Source organism: Myotis brandtii, unplaced genomic scaffold, assembly GCF_000412655.1.
Source record: "Myotis brandtii unplaced genomic scaffold, ASM41265v1 scaffold39, whole genome shotgun sequence".
Lineage (NCBI taxonomy): Eukaryota > Metazoa > Chordata > Mammalia > Chiroptera > Vespertilionidae > Myotis > Myotis brandtii.
Window position 1 is genome coordinate 8,055,154 of NW_005364953.1, and position 16,100 is coordinate 8,071,253.

Below are 16,100 nucleotides of genomic sequence, written 5' to 3' on the forward strand. Positions count from 1 at the left end.
GGCCAAATGCACGAAATTCGTGCACTGGTAGGGTCCCTAGCGGCTGCCGGGTGAGAACTCCTTCCCTTCCCCAGGCCACCTGCTTCCCCCGGGGCCTCCCTCCCTTTCCCTGGTCACCTGCTGCCGCCACCACCACAACCACCACCACCATCGCCACTACTGGCCAGGGCCTCCCTTGCTTCCCCTGGCCGGCCCCAGCCCCTGATTGAATTCTCGGACAACTCCAGGTCAAGGGGACAATTTGCATACTATGCTTTTATTATATAGGATATATAAAATAAAGAAAAATAGATGCTGAAAAAGCATTTGATAAAATCCAGCACCCATTTATGATAAAATCCCTCAGAAAAGTGGGAATAGAAGGATCATACCTCAGCATAATAAAGGCCATTTATGACAAATCTTCAGCCAACAATATTCTCAATGGGCAAAACTAAAAGCATTTCTCTTAAGATCAGGAACAAGATAGGGATGTCTGCTTTCACCACACTTATTCAACACAGCACTGGAAGTCTTAGTCACAGCAATCAGACAAGAAGAAATAAAAGGCATCCACATTGGAAAGGAGAAAGTAAAACTATCATTATTCACAGATGATGTGATATTATACATAGAAAACCCTAAGGACTCCACCAAAAAGCTACTAGATCTAATAAATGAATTCAAAAAAGTAGCGGTATACAAAATTAATAGTCAGAAATCAGTGGCATTTCTATACACCAATAATGAACTATCAGAAAGAAAAACTAAGAATCCCATTTACTAATTCAACAACACAAAAAATAAGGTACATAGGAATAAATTTAACCAAGGAGGGAAAAGACCTGTACTTGAAAACTATAGGACATTGAAGAAAGAAATTTTGGAAAATAAAGAGAAGTGGAAGCATATACTGTGTTCATGGATTGGAAGAATTAATATCATTAAAATGTCCGTACTACCCAAAGCAATCTATAGGTTCAATGCAATTCCTATAGTAATAGGATGTTTCACACATCTAGAACAAATATATCCCAAGAATCTTGAAACACCAATTTGAAAGAATATATGCACCTCTATGTTCATAGCAGTGTTATTTACAATAGCCAATATCTTGAAAAAGCCCGTGTTCATCAGTAGATGAGTGGATAAAAAGGCTGTTGTACAATGGAATAGTATGCAGCCATAAAAAGGAAGGAAACCTTACCTTTTGCAACAGTATGGATGTACCTGGGAATTATTATGCTAAGTGAAATAAGACAGAGAAAAACAAATACCATATGATGTCACTTATATGTGGAATCTAATTAAGAAAATAAACTGAAGAGCAAATAGAAAAAGAGGCATGGATACATGGAACAAACTGATAGCTGTCAAAGGTGAGGGGGAAGAGGGGACTGGATGAAAGAATGTGAAGGGATTAGCCAAAGGAAACCCATAGACACAGTGTGGTGCTGGCCAGAGGGAAGGAGGGGGGCGAGGTTTGAGTGGTGGTGGGCAAAGGCGGGGGGAATGGGGACATCTGTAATAGTGTCAAAAATAAAAATAAAGTTATAAATTAACTTTTAATCATGTATAAAAATGAAATAATTGATAAGTGGCAAATTTCCCTTGAGTTCATAGATATTGTTAAAATAATACATTCCAGGACCCTTTAGACAGATGGATAAAAGCCTTCTGTAGTATTGATGACAGAGATGCTTCAGTGAGGAAGCTAGTGTAAAAATAAACTTAGTTTCCTGCTGGTGCAACAGCTGGGTGCTTAAGGGGGAAGCCAGCTTCAGCATGAATGGGCTGTCATGGAACCCTATTTCTAGTTGTCAAGGCAGCAAGTTTAGCATCTTCTTCCAACATCTTGGTAACTGAAAGGAAGAAACTGAAATGATTTACTGAAGGATTACTTAGAGAGCAAGTAATTTAAAACGGAACACCAAAGTGAGGTATAAAAAAGGAATATTTATCTTTCAAAAATACAACTTTGAACACTACTGACATCTCATTTACAAAGTATTTTCCTGAAATACTCATTGGCTTTGCTTTACTTAGTACATTCAGTTATTTTGAATCACAGCTCAAGGGAGGGCATAAGTATGTTCTTATAAGCACCACCAATACCAAAAAAGAAAAGATCATCTATGCCTCAGGATATTAGCCCCAAATCCTCATTTTCCCCTTTCTCTTCCACCAAGCAGGACCTCCTGACTGGTCCACCCACACTGACATTGCAATCTGGAGGTGTCCCTGGCACTCCAGGTGGAGCAGACCTATTTGCAGGAAGCCTCACACACACTGGCCCAGTATTCATTCATTACCAAGAGTTTTCTACTAATACTCATATCAACTCTTTGCAAACATTCAGCATGAAGTAAACATAGTATTTACAGCAGTACATACTTTGCAATTCAACACACTGACAGAAGAAAAGGGACCAACAGATTTTGTACGAAGGCCAGAGGGAAAACATATTAAAATAAATCTCTTTTGCTAATGTGTGTGTGCACATGCGTACATGCACACACGTGTTTTAACTCATAGAAAATTAAACATGCCCTCCTTTAAAAGCAGACTATTTACAGGGTGATTCTAAATAGCACGTACACATGCCAGTCATACTGAAGACTTGCTTTCTGCACATACATGGAGATTTGTGTGTTTTTTTTAAATTCTGAAATAAACTTTTTATCTGCTATATTAGAGAAAATAAGTTCAGAACAGTTGTCAACTTTTGTTTGACAGTAATTTGCAAAAGCCACATGTCATGCTTTGTCTTTTAAAAGGCGAACCTGGTCAAAACCTTCTAGAAGACTGATGTGTTATTCACTTACTAGGGATTGGAAAGACAACATCAGTTATGGAGTACCTAGTGCTCCTCACATTCCTCTCACCAGTAGCAACATTAATGTGAACAGAACTTTTGAAACACAAATCACGCACAAATCATCAAAATATTTCAGTTAACAGTGTTTAAAAAATACTGAAGTCTACAACAGTAGTACAGACATCGAAAACACCCCAAATACTCTTTAGCCTCAGGCCTTTTTCAATACTACTAATAAAAAAGACAATTGACAGAAAGGGAGAAAGTTACAGCACTTGAGGTTTGAGTAAATTTCTTTTTAGGGCCTGTAGCTTGAGGTGCTGCTCTAGGATCCTTATTTTAAGTCAAAATAGATTCCAGGAATGAATTGACAAATTTAAAGCAATTTCCACTGGAAACCATTGAAAATACAAATCACTTTCTAAGCTTGTCCAACACACATTTATTTTCAGGATCCCAGGTTGTTAGGTAGATGAATTCAGGTCAGTTTCAAGCCCTCAAAGCCACAGAATTTCCATCTCTTCTCTAGGCTGGCTCCAACTCCAGTCATTTCTTGCTTGAAGGTATGCTGAAGTCTGCTCATGAGACATTCCACATCACTGGTGCAGATCTGTGGGGAAGAGAGCACATCTCTATTCAAAATCAATTTTACCTTCCTAATCTGGTTCTTTCCCCCCCACCCATGTTGCTTACTTTAGGATGCTGATGCGTACATGTACATCGGAGTGGGGTTGACTTTGTCCCCCTCCTTATACATGTGTATGTGTTGGGTGAGTGGCTTCTGGATGGCAGCCTTCTTCTGTTGTGATCACTAGACAGAGTTTACTATTTGTTTATGTATTTCATAACTGCTTTACTAAATAAAGTATAATTCACATACAATAAATTCACTTATTTCACATACTGATTGATGAGTTTTAGTAAATTTATACTACTGTATAAATTTTTATATAATATATAATTTTATATATGTACCACCACTTTTTTATTCACTCATCTTTTGATGGGCACTTGGGTTGCTTCCATATCTAGGCTATTGTAAATAATGCTGCAATGAACAAAAGGGTGCATATATTATTTTGAATTAGTGTTTTGAGTTTCTTCAGACATATACCCAGAAGTGGAATGGCTGGGTCATAGGACAGTTCCATTTTTATTTTTTTCAGGAACCTCCATACTATTTTCCAACTCTGAGATTTCTGTTGGAAAAAGCTGGTATCAGTCATAATGGAGAGGCTTGGGTTTTTAATCAGCTGATTGGCAGAAGATCAATGTTAGTGATGCTATGTGCAGGCCTACCGAAGCTGCAAAGCCTTTTGGGAAGGGAGTGAGGCAGAAATGGCTGCTACCAGACCAGAATTCTCCATACATGCATTGGTTCACAAAGGAAAAGTGAACTAATTCTGTGTATTGTCCCCCTCCCCTCTTCTCTCTCTCTCTCTCTCTCTCTCTCTCTCTCTCTCTCTCTCTCCCTCCCTTCCTGCCTCCCTCCCTCCCTCCGTCCCTCATACACACACACACACACACACACACACACTCACTCACATCAGTATAAAAACAAAAACAAATCTGTGGACCCCTTTAGGGCTTGCTTGACATGGTCATTTTTATGCTGGTAGCAACATTCCTAACTGTGAACCTGGGCACTAGGGCTTGACAGAAAAGCAGCAGGGAATCTTTATAGAAACCCCAAATTGCCACCACGCTAAATATTTCTGGAGCTAGAGGGAGGGTCCTCCTCAGTTCTGTTGGTACAACTATAGGCTCTCTTTGGGAGGGTCTGGCATTACTCTGGCAGGAAGCTGCTTAGGAGGACCTGGGTCTGGATAGGAGGGAGATCAAGCTTTCTTCCCAGTGCTGGTAGTAGACTGCATTCCAGTTAAGTGAAATCACATTGCAAAGTATCATATAGAGTTGAATACCCATTTCAGAAAACACAAATACTTAATGTTTACTCATATATACATATGATATAGGTGAGACATATGTGTAGAAAAGGGTCTGAAATAAAGATATGCCAAACTGTTAATAGTGGTTATCCTTGAGGGGTTGGGTTGTGAATAACTCTCCTTTTACTATATTTCTATATGAATTACATTTTAGATAATATGTATGCATTATTTTTACAATTTAAAAAAAGAACCAGATAATTTGTACTGATATATAGTTCAATTTTATACCACTTCAACTGACCACTTGGTCCTGGTGCTCACATTACATCCCTCCTTTCACTGCCAAATGGGCCATTTAATTGCAGAATAGCATCATTTCCCAGAGAGTAATGAGGGGAGTGCAAGCTAGAAATGAAACAAATGCCACGAGGAGGATGTATCATCATAGCTAGATTCCCAAATGGGCCAGTGCCTCTGTTAGAGCACATATGCCTAAATGACTTAACATTTTGGACATCCAAGTGCAGGAGTCTGCATTCCAATGGCACTTATCAAAAGGCCTGGATCCTGTGAAATAGTGAGTACAATCAATGAGCAGGTTTAACTGAATGCTGCTTCTGAAAAAAAAATCTATCATGAGTTTATTTATTCTAAGGAGTCAAGAGTTCCCTCCTCCTTCAGTGAGGCATCCTTGACCTTCTAGGGAACTAGCACTTACTCTTGCTCCTGATGCTTTGTGAGTTCCTCCACAGGATGTCATCCAGGGAAGGAAGAAGCCCACGAGATTGGCTGTGAGCAAATATTTAGTCTGTGTTACAGACTTATTGTTCCATGTTTTGTTGTTTTGCCCCTGCCTTGATTGTTTCATCATAGACGATGGCAGTGGTGATGGTGATGGTTGGGGAGGTGGTTGGAGTGAGACTTCCAATTTGAAAAATTAACATTTGTTCACTGTTATAGGCCCAGGGCAAAAGATTGATTTGTAAGAAACATTGGTTAATTTATAGCTTACAGTAAATTAAGAGAAAGGACATTAATTCCTTTAAGGTGTATCTTGGAAGTTGGGTGGCCAACTCATTCAGGTTTTCCCGGATTTCCCCAGTTTTAGCATTGGAAGTCCCAAGTCCCAGGAAACCCTTCAGTCCCAAGCAAACAGAGATAGATGGTCATCCTACTTGCCAGAATGAGGCTCCACACTGAATCACAGTGATAGAATAGGTGAGGGACATTTCCTTAGAGCAATTACTAATGACTTATCTATGCTTGAAGAGAGTAAGGTCACCTCTTCACAAAGAAATCTAGATCCCATTCCAGGCTCCCACATACCTTATTATCTAGACGGTGCAAGTAGGAACAGATGTATTCAATGCTTGCTCCAAATGGGTGAACATGAAGGAATGTGGAGATAATCCCTATAAAGACAATACCATGGAGGTTACACTTGAGATGCCACATGATAATGTATAGCAAGAGCTAACTTATTATGTACAACAAGCATGTCAAACTCGCGGCCCACTGGCCATGAGTTACAATAACTATGTACTGGGCACTATTTTAAATTTACATCTCTTTTATTCATTTAATCTTTACAACAGCCCTGTGAAATAGGTATTACCATCCCCATTTCATAGATGAGGAGCCACTGAGGCACAGTAATTTAAGCAATTTGCCCAAGGTCACACAGCTGGTAAGTGGCAGGGCTGGTATCTGAACCCAGACAATCATTCTTAGTTGTTTTTTTTTAAAATACATTTTATTGATTTTTTACAGAGAGGAAAGGAGAGGGATAGAGAGTTAGAAACATCGATGAGAGAGAAACATCATCCAGCTGCCTCCTGCACACCCCCTACTGGGGATGTGCCTGCAACCAAGGTACATGCCCTTGACCAGAATTGAACCTGGGACCCTTCAGTCCGCAGGCCGACGCCTACTGGGGATGTGCCTGCAACCAAGGTACATGCCCTTGACTAGAATCGAACCTGGGACCCTTCAGTCCGCAGGCCAATGCTCTATCCACTGAGCCAAACTGGTCAGGGCCAGACAATCATTCTTAACATACTGCCTCTCACCACACTATATAACGTGTAGAAAAGCTGGCATTTGAGAATTAATTTCCATCATTTTTGATGGCTAAAGATGACCTGAGTTCTACATTTTACAAGGAACTTAGAATTTTACAATAAATTTAGATTTGCTGAGTTGTTACAGTTCCTCTGCACAGTCTTTAAATTGGACTTTAGCCTCTTCTGCATTAATAATGTCTTGTTGTGGTAGAAGTACTTTGCCTGACTAACCGTGTGCCTCTCACAAGAGAATTTGCTGATTGTATTTGAGTTTTTTTTCTGTGACTATCTCCACAAGAAAAGCCAAACTTTTTTTTTTCTGCTCAAGTGATCATTAACATTTTGTTTGTGTTCAAAGCCCTGAATCTTTGAATTCTTATGGCAGTTTATAGCCTCCAGGAATGGTCATAATTTCTACTCATAATAACTATGGGGTGATTGGCAGTTATATATACTGTCTTGATTGTTCTGTCCACCAGGTTAATTGCTCTAATACTCCTTTTGTTCAAAAGTCTACTATTTCTTTCTTTATATTTTTTAAATTCACCTCCTTTTACAAGATCTTAGATATCTCAAATAGACCCAGACTTGAATTTGCTGAAAACTTACAGGAAATAAAAGCTAAATATGATTTAGTTCATAAACTGCAACTATCTGTCCCTTTTAAAGATTGACAAAGAATATCATAAGTTTAAATTGTAGTTTGAAGTTCAAATTAGTTCTTTGTGAAAATCCTCCGAGTATTAGATGTCATAGGAATAGGTTGGAGGATCTAGAAGTAACTGATGGTAGGGCTCAAAATCTGTTCAAAATGGATGTTATTACTTTATAACACTCCTTTATTCTTCAATGACAAGGCAAATTGAATTTCTAAACACTGACTCAAGCTGAGAAACTTAAATTCTGAAGAAGACAGTCCACGTTCAAAGAAATTCTAGATGCTTTGGTCAAGATAGGCTGTCAAATGCCAAAAAACAACTCAATGGGTTTCAAAACACTGAGCAGTTTTTGTTGGTTCATACCCAAAGAGCCAACTTAAAAAATAGATTTTCCATTCTCTCTGTCAGCCCAAGACATCTTTAGAAAAACAAAACAAGAAACACTTATCTTAAGAATCTTTGTTTCTAGAATTATCCATTTACAGAAGCTTCCTCCTACCTCCAACTTTTCTCTGACAGGTCTACCAGTTGCCATGCCAATTTGTTAAAGAACTTTGAGTTGGAAAATGGAAATAAATGATCACTTTTCTCGAAGGCTCAATGGCAGATCTCCTGGCACATCTTATTAACATATCAAATTGTTAAATCTGAGTATAATATCCATTACCAAAGGAGGCAGATTATTTTAAAAATATGCAGAAGCCCATCAGTGTGCAGAACTTTTGAGATAGGGGTGGAGCTACTGTGTGGCTCAGCTTCCTAGAAGGCAGCTAGGATTATCTGCTGAGGCCCACGATCAGCCTCTTTTAAATGACAAAATATTTCATAGGATCTCAATCTGCCACTGTTCTCCAAATGGAATTTAAGTAAATAAGCATTTGTGAATAGTGCTGTTAAGTGCAAAAATGGTTTACATTTATTGAGGTCTTAATATGGGCTGGGTACTATGTACACTGATTTAGATGAAATATTGTATTTAGTACTCACAGCGACCCTTTGAAATAGGTAATATTACTATGCCCATTTTGCAGATGGAAGAACTAAAGATCAAGATGGAAATGGTGGAGTCAAAACAGGAAGCCAGGTCTGTCTGATTCCTTAACCATTTATGCTATCTTGCCCATTTGAATGAATTTCTATATAATGGGAGCAATTTTAACATTTATTTCATCATAGTCCACCAGTGTTCAACACTTATAGACAGCCTTTTGAGTCATCTGCCTGTAACCTGGAAAACTTAAGAGAGGCACACACTTCCTCTGGAGGCTTACCTGGAAAAGCTCTCTGCTATGCATTGTCTGCACTGTCCCTTGAATAGGACTGAGAAAGACTCAGCTAACCTTGTATAGAGATTTAAAAAACCTACAATGTGTTTCTCTAGTGGACCCCCTATTGGCATAGTGCTTATACCTTCACACTTGATGTGGCACTGGCCACAAAGAGCTTGAAGAGGGCTGGGAGCTGCTGTTACCATTTTTTATTGAAATCTGTACTTGTTCTTATTCTGTCATCTTCAGGACTCTGGGTCCTTGCACTATCATGCTTCATAAATGCTTGGCGTGTGCTTATACATCTTAGGCAAACCCATCCTCCTCTGCACTGCACTCTAAACATTGTATGTGTGTGTTTGTTAGCTTCCTTACCCACTAGCAGTGCTTCACGTTCAGATTTGATAGGACTGCTGTTCAGGGTCTTCTCAATAGGGTAGTCACTATCCTGGCTCGATGCACACAGTCTAGAAGCACAGTTTTCCTGTGGGAATAATACGCTTCCTGGGTCAGTTCACCTTATTTGATAACAGGTTTGGTTTCAATTACACAACAGGAAACTTCCGTAACACAGCACGCTAAAAGCAATACTGTCCAATTTTGATTATTGAGTGGGAAGAAGGAAAACAGCATAAATTACAAAAACATTCCAGACAATCCAAAGCTCCTTTATACTATGGCTTCATAAAGGAGCAGAAAAAATTAGATATTCATCTTTACCAGTTTTAGTTTTCTGCCTTCATCATTCACTCTATACAAGTATCTGGAGGACCAGACTCAACATTTACTGTTTCCTAGATGCCAGGCACTGTTAGCCATGCATTATGCCCATTCTACAAATGAGAAAAGTGGGGCTCAGATAAATTAGGTAAATTGCCTAAGATCACATTGCTAGGAAGTGTTAGCCTATATTTCACCCCAACCCATCCACTGTTAAAAGGACCATTTTTTTTTCTTATTTTAGGTCCACATTCTGCTAAAGGTAAGTCCCATCTCTGAATGGAGAATCTACAATTTAGCTAATCAATTTGCAGGTAATCAACTTTTGGCTTTTAAACTAAAAACCAGAGTCTCTATTTATTGACTATCAACTCTCTCTCTCTCTCTCTGTCTCTTCTCTCTGATAAGGACATTATCAGTTAGGATATTCCTGACTTTATAGCAAGAAATGGCCATGACTCAAAATATCATTACTTAGTGGCATTCTTTATTGTTGCAAGTTTTCTCTTTCTGAGCAGAGCAGGCATGTTTCTTAAGAGATATTCATAAAATTCACGACCAGCAATCAAATTGAAAAATACCTCCAGATCATTCATGGATCTTTCTTTCTCTCTTTGGGTATTGAAAACATCTTTTTTGTATTATAAATGTGAAGGAAAGCCTTCATAATAAGGAATAAAAGAAATCACTGCTTCAATCTCACTACTATTATAAAAGGAAATGCTGGGGATATGCACCTAGGGGAGATGGAGTCGGGAAGATCATGCCTGACTCAGATTATTTGTCACTTCTTCCCTTCCATAAACTCTCAGCACAGACAGATTTCCTTGTTTTCTTTAAAGATGTCTTCAAAGCTTCCAGGATGCTGCCCCTGAACAAAACGAATGTTCTATGCTGCCAGGCATGTTGTTTTTTTGATTTACAGGCTTCCCGGCCGTAGTTAGAAGGGAAACCTTTCTTGATGACCTACTCAATCTTTGGCCTTTAGAATACAATTCAGGCAGTAACTATCATGCCAAGTTTGATTTAGACTACTGGCTCACTTCTAAGCCAAGGGCTGTACATCTGCTTCTAATCCCCTTAAAACATTAAATGATCTAGTAGGCCAGTCCTTAAATGTGAGTGTTTAACAGATCCTGGGTGATTTAAGATATGAAGACATCCTGAGACGTTCTAGCCATCTTGAATAGAAATGTAGCCTTACTGAAAGTTGACTTCAGTTTTATTACATAGCTGGCATTTAAACAATTAGAAGGCATATTGAATGGATGCTTATCACCTTAAATTTTACTAACATATTGAAAGAGGTAGTTCTTTCTGTAGTAAAGCAGATATAAGTTACATTGTTATATTGCAAAACACTGACAATAAGTCACACTGTGGTTTACTGTCAAGCAACCCAAACAAAAACAAACAAAAAAAATCCCTTCTCACCAGAACTTATTGCTTTCCTTTCAACTTAAAATTACTTTTGCAATCTAATGTGATGGTACTTTGCTTCCTAACCTAATTGTGTCAGGTTGAAATATTTGATCGCAAATCAGCTTCCCAGAGAAGAACACTTTATAATGAACTGTTATGACTTTTTCTGAAAGTAGCTCTGCTTAAAAAAACACAGGAAAAACATATTCTGACTCACATTTTCCTGATTATCAGTTGGATCTCTTTCCTTGTCCTCTTCAGCTTGTACATCATGGTGTACCCAGTTTCAGAATGGGAAACACTTAGACACACACAATATGGCAAATTTCCTCTATGTAATTTGACCTCTTGCTTCTTTAAATGAAATACTTTACAAAGCAGAAAGCTGTTTACACTAAGTCACTAAAAATGCCCCATATACTAAAAATGCCCTTAGTTCAATTTGTGATATCAATCCTAAAGGGTGATTTTAAGCATAATGCCACTAGCATAATCCCATGTCTATCTGTAGTCTTCTGCCTACATACTCCATTTTATGCAAAAAGCAAAACAGCTATGTATCAGCTCTGGGACATTTTAGAAGCTCTGATAGTATAAAGAAAGTCCTGATAAATAGAGTAGCTTTGGTACTTTTCAATTAAAAGCTTAATAAATGAATTTCTCTGGGATTATGCTTGCTTCTTTAGTAGTACCCACAAACTGGAAGGTGAGTTGATTTTATGAAATAGATGATTTAAAAGCATACTGCAATGGCCTCCAGAAAAAAACACTGTCAATCATTTGTTTCAACTACACCATGGTTGCCAGTTCTTAATGGCACTCTGTGGGAAGTCACTATGCTGGCACACACACCCAGCGCGCCTGTATGCATTGCATCTTTTGGAGCTGAGTATACAAAATAAAGAGCATAAGCATTTGTGGATATGTAGCATTGTTGATTTTTCACTTAGTGTAAGATCCTAATCTTCTCTTCCTTCTAAGACATTAAAATCAGTCAATTATGGTCAGTGAGCCTTCTTTTTCAGAGAATAACTTCAGGCATAAAAGAATGTTCAGGTATAAAAGAAATTAGAGAGGTATGATGGAGACACCATTAGTAGACTTTACACATCCTTAAATAGACTGGTCACCTCATTCATGGTTGTGATACATTAATCCATCTGAGTTTGACATGCTTGCACTAGGTGGAGTGTCTGCAAAACAATGTCAATGTTCTAGTTGCTCTGTGTTTCTTCCTTTAATGAAATGCTTAATTAAAGGTACTCTGTCACAGGAGTTTTCTATGTTGTTATTTGCTTGACAAGATGAAGTGCGCACTCTGGTTTTGATAAGATGAGGTGTACACTGGTCTTTTCCAAGAGGGAATACTGAGGAATTTCAGGGATGTACTGATTTTTTATTCATTGAAAAGTACACTCTCCAGAACCCTTAGAAATGTCAAGGACTCACACTTGAAAAGCAGAGCCCTTGATTCAAGAATTACCCTGGAGATGGGGCTTTTAATTCCTAACCAGCCCTACATTCCAAGTATTTTCCTATTGTAGCAACTTCCAGGGCATTTTCATTGTCACTAGAAAGGAGTGAAATGGGCAAGGGAAAAGGTTCACTTAGGACTCACGTACCTTTTCTTTAAGATTTTCCAACATTTTTTCCACCTGTAACTTTTCATCTTTGATTTTTTCAAGTTCAGCGTCTTTCCTTTTGTATTCCTCTTGGACTTTGAGTAGATGCTACAAGAAAAACCAAAGACAATCAGATCTTAAGGATTCACACTTCACTTTAAACCTTGGCTAAAATTGTACATTAGGCTGGTCTACCTCACTTTACACCAGCACACATACTTTTTACTTAAAGTTATTTTTATTTGGCTCTTATGAACTTTCTTTGTTAATATTTTAGAGTCTGAGGAACTGACTGATCTAATCACTTAATTTTCCTATTCCAGCCAGGAGTAAGGGAAGAGTGCAGTTAATTCTGTGTGAACAATATCTTGATTGCTGCATACACTGAATTAGATGTTGGAAAGCATCCTTGCAAGTAGCAATTTTCTAAGCCAAATTCAATTTCTTTGAGAAAAGCAGTAAAAAAACTAAATATCAAAAATGTTAGTTTCCATAATAGTAGGCAAGGGACTAGATTCACCATAATTTATGATTATAACAAATACTAGCTATTTAGCATTTTATAGGTGCCAAGTATTGGGCAAAGGGTTTTACATTCATGATCTCATTTAAACCTCACAATTTTTCCATGATACATAATACTGATGCTTTAGAGAGGTTAGAGGCTTGTCTGAGGTCATTCATTCAGTGGCAAAGCTGGGATTTAGACCCAGGTCGCATCAACCCTATAGTCCATGCTTGTAATCCCCATATTAGACTATACATCATTTTGCGACAATATGAGAGAAATTTTATAATTGTTTACAAGGCTATTTTCTAATAAAAAGTAATCAAAATGACTGAAATTAATTTTTCAGTAGCTAGAGACCAAACTGTCTCACTGAGGTCTTTGAAGTGATGAAATGAAAAAAAAAAATAGCTCATCATTTTAAAATTGCACTTAAATTGCAGAACTGTCCTTATGTGGAATAGTTTCAAAATCAAGGTAAGAGAAGAAAACAACAAGAAAATGTTTCCAAACTCTTGCTTTTCAGAGGCTTGCAAAAGACCATTGGAAGGGCTAAAAGACACAGTACAATGTACATTGTCAAAGTTCTTTGAAGTCTAGCTGAGGAGATGCAATTTTTGGTGCAAAGATCTCTGATGTAATTTGTATGTTCTAATTGAACTCCATGGTGACAGTAAAAGAAAGGTAAGTGTTCATTCACATATTTTGCTAACAGGAAAGGTGAAATATTAATGTGATATTGCTTGTCATACATGAAGATAATGGTAGCATAAGTAATAGGAATATGGGGCTCTTAGTACCATAAGAGACTACCTATTTACAATTTGTGATTTCCAACCAGCGATAAGCTTTGCTCTAGATAATTCTAAGGCATACAATTAAAAATTATTGCACAATTTAAGTTGTAAGGAAAATGAATGGTAGTCTAGCAAGAAGAGGATAGTATACTTACTCAGAAGCACTACTCCTTTACTGAGAGAACAGCTGTTGATATCTTTTAAATTGTAGGCTCACTGTGGTGATGATTACATGAAACTTCTAGATATTGAACATCTATTCTACAATGTTGTACTTAAATTACAGTGAGATGCACTTATTTAGTTTACTTTTTATAATTGGAAAATGTGCAGGTAAACTCACTCACATAAATGACTGTGATAACAAAATAAAATAAAAGCAAATTTGTATATGCCTGAAGCACTGATACTAAAAAACCCATAATACCTCTGCTTCTATCCAAATCAAGGATAGTATTCCTGCCATTCCTTCTAAAAGGCTGTATTTTTCAGCACTGTTTCGACTAGATACTTACCCACCAGCACTTTTTCGTGTCTAAGTATCTGTGGTTCTTTATAAGGACCCTGAGGCCCTGCCCAGATCTCAAAGTAGATTATGTTCGGTGTAGTTTTATTATTTTTCACTGAATGCTCATTCTTTAAAAATTGGTGATCCATTGCTACCACTGTATTAAACAGAATATATCATTTACCACAATACATAATCCCTTCCTCACTTATGCCAGAGAACAGAATATCAAGAATTATAAGAGATTTGCTCTTCTATTTGCTTGAAGGGGACCCTTTTACATGTGAGGAGCTGATGATGTTTATTCAAAAGGTTCAGAAAACCAAAATTCATTTACCTGTTGCATTCCTTGCAGGGCTTGTTGCAGGAGTTTCAACTGTTGTTCTTTGTCTGGGTCATCTTCTTTGTGGGTTTTGCCTTGCTCTTGCTTAAGCAGTTCTACTTCATTCCGATAAGCATCGAGCTGCCAACGGAGGCTGTCATTTTCTTCCTTCAGAGCTTCTGCCTGTGATACTAAGGCTAAACAATCAATATAAACTAGTGAAACCATATATCCAGATTCCTTTGCGCCTCATCTTATTACCATGAAATTGACGTGTATAGAAAGCCTCTCAGTGAGAAACTTTGGGTCTGAGTTGGCCATTGCAGCAAGGGATGGACACAAGAGCACACAGGCCCATTTTTTGCAAATGAACACAGGATTCCAACACATGAAAGTTCTCATCATGCTTCAATTTCTTCACCCCAGTTATAACTAAGATATTTTCAGGTAACATCAGTTGCTTTTATTTGAATTGCACTAAATGATAAGAGTCCTGTAATAAGAATATATAGAGCTAAATGTCTTGTCCACACAGTATTTCTGCTGATAGTTGTTATAAAAATGTAGCCTTGACTGGTCCTACTGGGGAAAGGTAAATAAGAAAACGAAGAATAAGACTTTGGTTTTTAGTATAGCTTAGATGTTGCCACTCCGTCCTAACAAGATGTAAAAAACTGAACAAACTGAAAACTCAACAGCCCTTCTTAGATTCATCAGGATAGTGAAGTAATAGGGAAAACTGCTACCTACAAAACTGGAGAGAGAGATAGGCGAATACAGAGTATCTCAACTTACCAGACCAGAAACCCATGAGCAAAAACCTCCACAGGAACCAGTGCCAAAGTAAGAAAATCTAAACTATAATTGGCAAATTGCTGGAGGCTCCACATGGACAAGTTTGAGACTTAAAATGTCAAGGGCAATTCATTCATAGTGAGGTCCCTACACTTTTGTGAGCTTTATCTGCAGGAGCTCAACAAGATCCTCACAGTGAACAGCTGAGAAAAATCCCCTTGTACTTCCAGCTGGGGTCGGAGATAGAAACCAGTTTGTACACCCAAACATTCTGTTCTTCTTAAAAAGGCTTGCCTTCAGAAGAAACTATTTTATCAGAGTCTAAGCTGCTTGGGTTTTGCCAGAGCCTAAATCACCTGGGGAAGGAAAATATCCAACTCTAGCTCCCTCTAGTCACCGGAAATTGCTGCCTCCCACAACAACTTCAAAAATACAACGAAAAGACAAAATGGACATCATCCAGAACTACAGGAAGGCTGGCTGAGTGGAAATTCTACAACTCGAAGGAAAGAGAAAAGCACACTGAGACTCAGAGGAGCTGTGGAAATAAAGTGCAGAGGTACGGAGGCTCGAGCGTGCGCGAAAAAGGGCTGGCACCTGAGGACGCGGCTGTCTTTCTGAATCGGGAGGGAGTCACAAGCTCCTGACTGCTCTGAACTCCAGTTCCGGGAAGTCTCTGGGGACCCAGGACTCATACGGGGAGAAACTGGACTGTCTGGCAGCAGGC

The 16,100-nt window shown here is 38.3% G+C and overlaps 1 protein-coding gene across 8 annotated transcripts in view; it reads right to left on the bottom strand.

The window, feature by feature from the left end:
- Positions 1 to 1,915: 1,915 nt before the first annotated feature.
- Positions 1,916 to 16,100, bottom strand: part of ENOX2 (ecto-NOX disulfide-thiol exchanger 2) — a 298,526-nt gene continuing 284,341 nt past the window's right edge. For all 8 annotated transcript variants that reach the window (XM_014544974.1, XM_014544972.1, XM_014544973.1 and 5 more), the window contains 5 exons: positions 14,594 to 14,775; positions 12,444 to 12,551; positions 9,055 to 9,163; positions 6,016 to 6,101; positions 1,916 to 3,407 (listed from right to left, as the gene is read on the bottom strand). In XM_014544974.1, coding sequence (XP_014400460.1) covers positions 3,276 to 3,407; positions 6,016 to 6,101; positions 9,055 to 9,163; positions 12,444 to 12,551; positions 14,594 to 14,775 — 617 coding nt within the window. In that variant the 3' untranslated portion in view covers positions 1,916 to 3,275. The remainder of the gene's footprint in view (positions 3,408 to 6,015; positions 6,102 to 9,054; positions 9,164 to 12,443; positions 12,552 to 14,593; positions 14,776 to 16,100) is intronic.